Here is an 8,013-nt window from a genome sequence, read left to right on the forward strand (position 1 = left end):
CGCGGCTTGTCCCAGAGGGAAAAGAAAAGGCATCAAGAGCATTTGGAGGGGGGCGTGTTTTCGGGGGTCAGGGGTGGGGGATGGATTCACACATACACACACACACCCGCGCACTCCCACAACACGCGGAGAAAATGCCACCGAGCAGTTTGGGCCCACAGGTTGGGCTCTTTAAACAAAATAATAAATTAATAAATTAAAAAAAACAAAAACGAAACACAAACCTACAACCCTTTCGGAGAAACTTTTCTTGCTTCGCATTCAGTCCAAATAGGGGAGCTGCGGCGGTGCGTAGGCGCTTCCTGAGGGGCGTGGAGGGACTGGCGGATCCAGGATCCCCCAAACTTGGGAACGCGGGGTTACCAGGGAGAGAGCGGAGGAGTATCCGAGGAGCCCTAAGCGCGAGGATTCTTGATGAAAAGGTGAGAAACGGGTCTCTGGGAAGCCCGATTCTCGTGGAGTTCGTGGTCAAAAAGTGAGGAGGGGAAGGGTTCTTCCCCTAGACCAGCGCACCGACTTTGGTTAAAAAGTGAGGATGGGGTTACAGAGAGCCCTCAAATTCAGTATTTGGGAACGGGGTCAAAACGATGATCCCCGGGGCACCCCAAATTCAGGACTTTGAGGGTAAAGGTGAGAACGAATCTTTTAGGCCCTCTCAATTCAGGAATTTTAGTTTAAGGGTGAGAGAAAGGTCCCAGGGGCGCCCGAATTTCAGAGATTTGGGGAGCAAACAGGAGGGGCCCCCAGGCGCCTTCAATTCAGGGAGTTTAAATGTCAGAGTTCGAAAGGCGCTGCTAAGGCGCCCCCCAATTCAGGGAGTTTGAGGGGAAGAGTGAGAGAGGGGTCCTCGGGCACCCCCAGCTTAAGGATTTGGGGAACGAAAGTGACAAGAGGTTCCCCAGGAGCCCCACATTCAGGGAGTTTGGGTAAAAAGCTTGAGAGGGGTTCCTGGGGCACCCCCAACCCGGGGATTTTGAGGGTAAGAGTGAAAGACGGTTCCCCCGGAGTCCCCAACTCAGGAAGTTTTGGAAAAAGTGAGCCGATGGGTCCTCACTGCTCCCCGAGTTTGGTTAAAAGGAAGAAGGGGACCACGGCCACTCCAAACTCAGCCGCGCTGTCGGGACTCGGGGTGCGGAGGGAGGTCCCGCGGGCGCGCCATCCCGTACGTTTGGGGTGAACCGCAGGGACTGCGCTGCCCGCTCCCCGACCGGGATACCCGCCGCCCCCCGTACTCCCCGGCCGGGCAGGGCCCGGGGCGGTCGTATCGGTCACCTGGAGTTCCGGCCGGGAGTTCGGGCAACGGCTCCCGCGGCGGCGGTGGCGGCTGCTGCGTGTTGGTCCCCGTTGGTAAGTAACAGTCTCCACGGCTACAGTCTCTATGGCGGCGGCGGTGGCGGCGGCGACCGCTCCTCCTCCCGCTCCCGGCGCCCGCCCGCCTCTCGCCGCCTGCCCGCCTGCCGCGACGGGGCGGGGCGTTGTTATCGGCAACGGTTACCAGGCTCCACGCCCCACCCCCTCAACGGCCCGCCTCCAACGGGCGCGATGAGGGCGGGGCGCAAGACCCTGCAGCTCTCCACTGGCTGTCCGCAGTGCCTGTCAGCGGGGGCGTTCCCCGGCGAGGAAGAGGGCGAGGCTCGACCAATCGCCCCGAAGGAGGGCGGGGCTTGGAGGGGGGCGGGCGCCGCTGGGAGGGTTGGTAGGCGGGAGGCGCGCGCGGGCCGAGGGTTGGTTGCGCCGCTCCCGGAAGGCCGAGTTTTGGGGGCCCGGGGGCCTTCGCTTATTGTCGGGCGTCCTGGCACAGTCTAGGTCCGGGGTCAGCAAATTCCGACCCGCGGGCCAGATGCGGCCCACTGCCTTATTTTCATGGCCCACAAGCTGAGAATTTTAAAATATGTTTTAAGTGGTTAAAAAAAAAAATCGAAAGAAGACTCTCTCGTGGCACGTGGAAACTATATGAAAGTCTATTTTATTTTACTGAATCCAGTATTTTCAGCTCCTTTAAGAACTGACGGACTATGGCCCGCGGGCCAAATTCTGCCTGCCTGTGCTTGTAATTAAAGGTTTTTTGGAACACAGCTTCCCCCATTCCTTTAAGGGACACGGAAACTTGTCCCACAGAGACAGAGTTGGGTACTAGAGACTTGAGCATTTGCACAAAGATGGGATGACATAAGCAAGGTCTAAAATATTTACTATCTGGTACTTCACAGAAAATGTTTGCCAACATTTTCCCCTCCTCCCTACCCCCAGATAGTAGGTTCAACTTTTGAATGGGACAAACAAGGGACCCTCAGAGTTTTTTGGGTTTTTTTGGCTTTTTTTGGGTGGGGGGAGATTGACAATAAACAATAATAAAGTAAACATATATAGTTATTTGGGAGAAGGGGCTGGAACACAAGGAGAAAAAGCCTGTTCTGAGAAAAGGCAGGCAGGGTAACTTAAGGGAAGGTTAGATTTCAGCCTCATTCATTCACTCATTCAACAAGTAATCATATTAGTCAGAATTGACTAAATTGTCCTTATATGCCAGAAAGTGATCTAAGCATTTTTCATATGCTAACTTAGTTAAATCTCACAATCACATCCTGAAAAAAAGCGTATGCATTATCCCCGTTTTACGGATCAGAGAACAGAGGCCGGGAAAAAAACGAGTGAATTTGTATCAAACAACTTGTAAGGGCTTCGAACCCCAGTGGTCTGGTGCCCAATCCCACACTCTTGACCACTAGGTGGGTAGTTTCCAAACATTTTTGACCACAAGGCACAGCAGAGAGTATATTTTACTCAGAGCCCCAGTTCACACAAACACATATATAACGAAAACATTTTCATGACATGATACTTTAGGTAATGCTGATTTTTTTCTATTCTGTTTTGTTTTAATGAAAATGCTGATGGTGACTTGCTAAATGGATTTTGCCACGTGCTAATGGGTTCCTTCTTGCAGAGTTTCATGTGATGGAATCTTAAACTTAAGACTGCAGGAATCAGTTTCTGTCCTTCAGTGATTAATTTAGTTAAAAATATTTATGAAGTGCCTACTATTTGCCAGGCACTGTTCTTCTAGGGACACAAGTCCCACACTTATAGGAAAAGTAACAGGGTAGTAACTTGGGGGTGAGTAGGTGGGGCTTATTTTGCATGGAACAGCCAGGGATGGCCTCTGAAGTGTGGCCAACCCAGATGGTTTGATTATGGGGTTTCCCAGGGCGTGGGACTTTCAGTGCTAAACTAGAAGATTCCCCGACAAAGTGGGAAGATTTGGTCACCCTAGGCCTCTCTGAGGGGGTGACCTTTGGGCCAAGGTCAGAATAATGAGGGAGAGGAAAGGAACATTTCAGGAATTCAAAATCCCTGGGGTGGAAACTCATGTGGAAGAAACAAAAAGCAGGTCCTTAGGCGTGGCTGGAACAGAGTGAATGGGGAGGGGTGAGTGGGTGGGGGGTGGTGAGTCAGAGGATGGAGGGGGTCATTTTATTTGAGGTCCCATAGGCCATAGGAAATGGTCCTCATCAGATTGGGAAGCCATTGGACCCATAGGGGGCAGATGTACTCCAATTTGTGATTTTAAAAGCTCACTGCATGGGGGATAGATTGCAGGAGGCAAGAAAGACAGAGAACTTGGGAGTCTGTTACAGTTCTGGACTGAAAGGTATGGTGGCCTCGATTAGGGACCTGGTAGCAGAGGTGGAGATGAATGGGTGGATTAGAGGTACGTTTTGGAGAGCATTCTGATGGACTGGATGTGGGGAGGTGAGGGGAAAAGTTTCAGAGTGGGACAGGAGGTACCTTGGAGCCTTCTTGTATGGTTCATTCTGCTATAACTCTTGTTTTGAGAATGCAAATTTGTCCCAACGTGATGCCGTATTTGCAGTATTATTTATGTATTTCTTCCCCACTGAACAGGTATAAAACTCTGCTATCTCAAAGAGGAAATCATGAGGGAAGTTAGAAAATACTCTGAGATGACCGAAAATGAAACACAACATACCAAAGTTTATGAGATGCAACTAAAATAGAGGAAACTTGATAGCTATAATCATCTATGTTAAAGAAAAAAAGAGAGAGGGAAAGATTTCAAATCAGTAATCTAGCTATCCACCCTAAGAAACTGGAAAATAAGAGTAAACTAAAACTGAAGCTAGCAAAAGGAGTGAAATAATAAGGATTAGGGTAGGAGTAAATGAGATAGAGACTAGAAAATCAATAGAGAGAATTAATAAAACCACAAGTTACTCCTCTGAAAAGATCAAATAGGTTGATAAAACTTTAACTAGGCTGACCAAGATAAAAAGAGAGAAGATTCAAATTACTAAAATCGGGAAACAAAGAGGGGACATTACAACCAACATTACAGAAATATAAAAATGATAAAATAATACTATAAACAATTGTATGCCAACAAATTAGATATCCTAGATGCAATGGGAGAAATTCTTAGAAAGATGCAAATTACCAAAACTGATTCAAGAAGAAATAGAAAACTGAATGGATTTTTAACAAGTAAAGAAATTGAATTAGTAATCAAAAAACTTCCCACAAAGAAAAGCCAGGACTACATGGCTTCATGGATGAATTCTACCAAGTGTTTGAAGAAGATTTAACACTTATCCTTCACAAACTAATTTTTAAAAAATATTTATTTATTTGGTTGCACTGGGTCTTAGTTGTGGCACATGGGCTCTTTAGTTGCAGCTCGCAGGCCCCTTAGTTGTGGCTCACTGGCTCCTTAGTTGTGGCATGTGAACTCTTAGTTGTGGCATGCATGTGGGATCTCGTTCCCTGACCAGGGATGGAACCTGGGCCCCCTGCACTGGGAGTGCGGAGTCTTCACACTGTGCCACCAGGGAAGTCCCCACAAGCTATTCTTAAAATTAGAAGAGGAGGGAATACTCCATGAGGCCATTCTAACACTCTCCGAGGCCAGAATTATCCTGATACCAAAACCAGACAAAGACATCACAAGAAAAGAAAACTAATGACCAAGATTTCTTATGAACATAGATGCAAAAATCCTCAACAAAATATTGGCAAACCAAATCCAGCAGCATATAAAAAGATTTATACACCACGATCAAGTGGAATTTGTCCCAAGAATGCAAGGTTGGTTGGTTCAATATTAAAAAAGTAATAATTGTTTTAGTAGAATAAAGGACAAAAATGATATGATCATCCCAACAGATGCAGAAAAAAGCATTTTACAAAATCCAACACTCTTTCACAACCAACTAGGAATAGAGGAGAACCTCAAGCTGATAAAAGACATCTACAAAAAATGCCACCATTAAGTATCAATAATGATACTTAATGGTGAAAAGCCAAATGTTTTCCCCCTAAGATCAGGAACAAGACAAGGATATCTGCTCTCGACACTTCTATTCGACATTGTCCTGGATGGGCTAGCCAGAGTAATTAGGCAAGAAAAATAAATAAAAGTCACCCAGATTAGAAAGGAAGCAGGAAAACTATCTCCATTTGCAGATGACATGATCTTGTATGTAGAAATCCTAAGGAACCCATTAAAAAGCTATTAAAGCCAATAAGTGAATTCAGCAAGGTTGCAGCGTACAAGTTCAATATACAAAACTCAACTGTTTCCCTATACACTAGCAATGAACAATCTGAAAATGAAATCAAGAAAAGAATTCGATTTACAATAACACCAAAGAGAACAAAAGACTTAGGAATGAATTTAATGGAAGAAGCCAAGACTTGTACAATGAAAACTAAAAAACAAACAAAAACCAAAACAAACAAAAAAAACCAACAGCATTGAAAGAAATTAAAGAAGTCCCAAGTAAATCAAAGGATATCCCATGTTCATGGTGAAGAAGATTTAATGTTGTTAAAATGGTAATATTCTCCAAACTGACCTACAGACTAAATGTAATCTCTATCAGAATCCAGCTGGGTTTTTGTTGTAGTTGTTGAAATTTACAAGCTGATCCTAAACTTCATAAAGCAATGCAAGGAACCCAGAATAACCCAAACAATCTTGAAAAAGAACAAAATTGGAAGACTCACACTCCCAGATTTTAAAACTTACTACAAAGCTACAGTGTGATATTGGCATAAGGCTAAACACACAGATAAATGGAACAGTACTGAGAGTCCAGAAATAAACGTACAGTTTTACAATCAATTGATTTTTTTGGACAAGAGTGCCAAGATTATCAATAGTCTCTTCAACAGGTGGCACTGGGACAACTGGATGGCCACATGCAAAAGGATGAAGTTGGACCCCTACTTCACACCATATACAAAATTAACTTAAAATAGATCACAGACCTAGGTGTAAGAACTAAAACTATACAACTCTTGGAAGAAAATATAGGAGTAGATCTCCATAACCTTGGTTTGGCAATGGCTTCTTCAATATGATACCAAAAGCAATTTAAAAATGGGAAAATATTTGAATTGACATTTCTCCAAAGAAGATATACAAACAGCCAATAATCACATGAAAAGATGCTCAAAATCATTAGTTCTCAGGGAAATACAAATCAAAACCACAATGAGATACTGCTTCACAGCTACTAAGATGACTATAATTAAAAAAAAACCAAAAACCCCAAACAGGTAATAACAAGTATTGGCAAGGATGTGGAGAAACCAGAGCCCTCATACACTGCTGGGAGAAATGTAAAATGGTACAGCCACTTTAGAAAACAATATGGCAGTTCCTCAAGAAGTTAAACATAGAATGGCTATATGACCCAGCAATTTCACCCCTAAGTATATATACCCAAGAGAAATGAAGACATATATCCACACAAAAATTTGTACACAAATTTTCATGGTGGCATTATTCATAATAGCCCAAAGTAGAAACAATCCAAATAGCCACCAACAGATAGATGGATAAGTAAAATAAGGTAAATCCGTATGATAGAATTTTTTTTTTTTTTTTTTTTTTGCCGTACGTGGGCCTCTCACTGGGCCTCTCACTGTTGTGGCCTCTCCCGTTGCGGAGCACAGGCTCCGGACACGCAGGCTCAGCGGCCATGGCTCACAGACCCAGCCACTCCGCGGCATGTGGGATCTTCCCGGACCGGGGCACGAACCCGGGTCCCCCGCATCGGCAGGCGGACTCTCAACCACTGCGCCACCAGGGAAGCCCCCATACGATAGAATTTTATTAGGCAATACAATGGAATGAGGTACTGATATCCACTACAACATGGATGAACCCTCAGCACATGATGCTAAGTGAAAGGTGACAGTCACAAAAGGGCACATATTGTGTGATACCATCTATGGGAAATGCCCAGAATAGGCAAATCCATAGAGACAGAAAGTAGATTAGTGGTCGTCAGGGGCTGGAGGAGGGGAAATGGGGAGGCGCTGCTAAGGTGTATGGAGCTTCTTTGGGAGGTGATGAAAATATTCTAAATGGATTGTGGTGATAGTTGCACAAGTCTTTGTAGGTTCTAAAAACCACTGAATTACACACTTTAAAAGGATGAATGTCATGGTATGTGAATTATATCTCAATGAAGTTGTTACTAAAAGACTCTGCTACCACGTGAGTTAGGTTCCTTTTAGTTGTAACTCAGGTGTGTAACTCACTGACGAAGTTTTTGAGTATTGTCACCCTAACTCCATTTTACCCACAAGCCAGCCCTGTGTGTTTTTATCCTGTAATTTTGCCCAGGGCGGTGATTTTTAGGAACGCATTTATTGCCTTAGCGCAAAACTGACTGCATAGAGTCATTCCAGTTTGATGTTAGTAAAGCAGCAGCTTTCAGCTGGTCAAGTGACAGTCGTCCTTCATAGAAAGACAAGACAAGGTGGAGACCCTGCCTGGGTCAGTTTTTAAGAAAATCCAGTAACCCATAGCCATTTGGTTAAGGGGAACCTCCTCAGAAATTTAGCAGCAGCCTGTGACATCAAGGCTCTCTCATCCAATGGCCTGATTTGCACTGATGTCAAACACGACTGCACATTTCCCTTCTTGCTTATGAGCTCCTGGGAGGAGTCTAAAGTCTTTGGAGATAAAATACTGAGCTGCAC

At 44.9% G+C, this 8,013-nt stretch overlaps 1 protein-coding gene across 11 annotated transcripts in view; it reads right to left on the minus strand.

The window, feature by feature from the left end:
* The window catches only part of RFX2 (regulatory factor X2), a 101,111-nt gene extending 99,582 nt beyond the window's left edge, over window positions 1–1,529 (minus strand). For 6 of the 11 annotated variants that reach the window (XM_029216296.1, XM_029216293.1, XM_029216289.1 and 3 more), the window contains exon 1: window positions 225–641. In XM_029216296.1, the coding sequence (XP_029072129.1) occupies window positions 225–261 (37 nt within the window). In that variant the 5' untranslated portion in view covers window positions 262–641. Of the gene's footprint in view, window positions 1–224; window positions 642–1,272 lie in introns of those variants that run through there. The other 5 variants (XM_029216295.1, XM_029216290.1, XM_029216297.1 and 2 more) reach the window with 4 other exon arrangements.
* Between the last annotated feature and the right edge of the window lie 6,484 nt (window positions 1,530–8,013).

The sequence above is a fragment of the Monodon monoceros genome, unplaced genomic scaffold (genome assembly GCF_005190385.1).
Source record: "Monodon monoceros isolate NGI ecotype Baffin Bay Population unplaced genomic scaffold, NGI_Narwhal_1 Super_Scaffold_12, whole genome shotgun sequence".
NCBI classification, from domain to species: Eukaryota; Metazoa; Chordata; class Mammalia; order Artiodactyla; family Monodontidae; genus Monodon; species Monodon monoceros.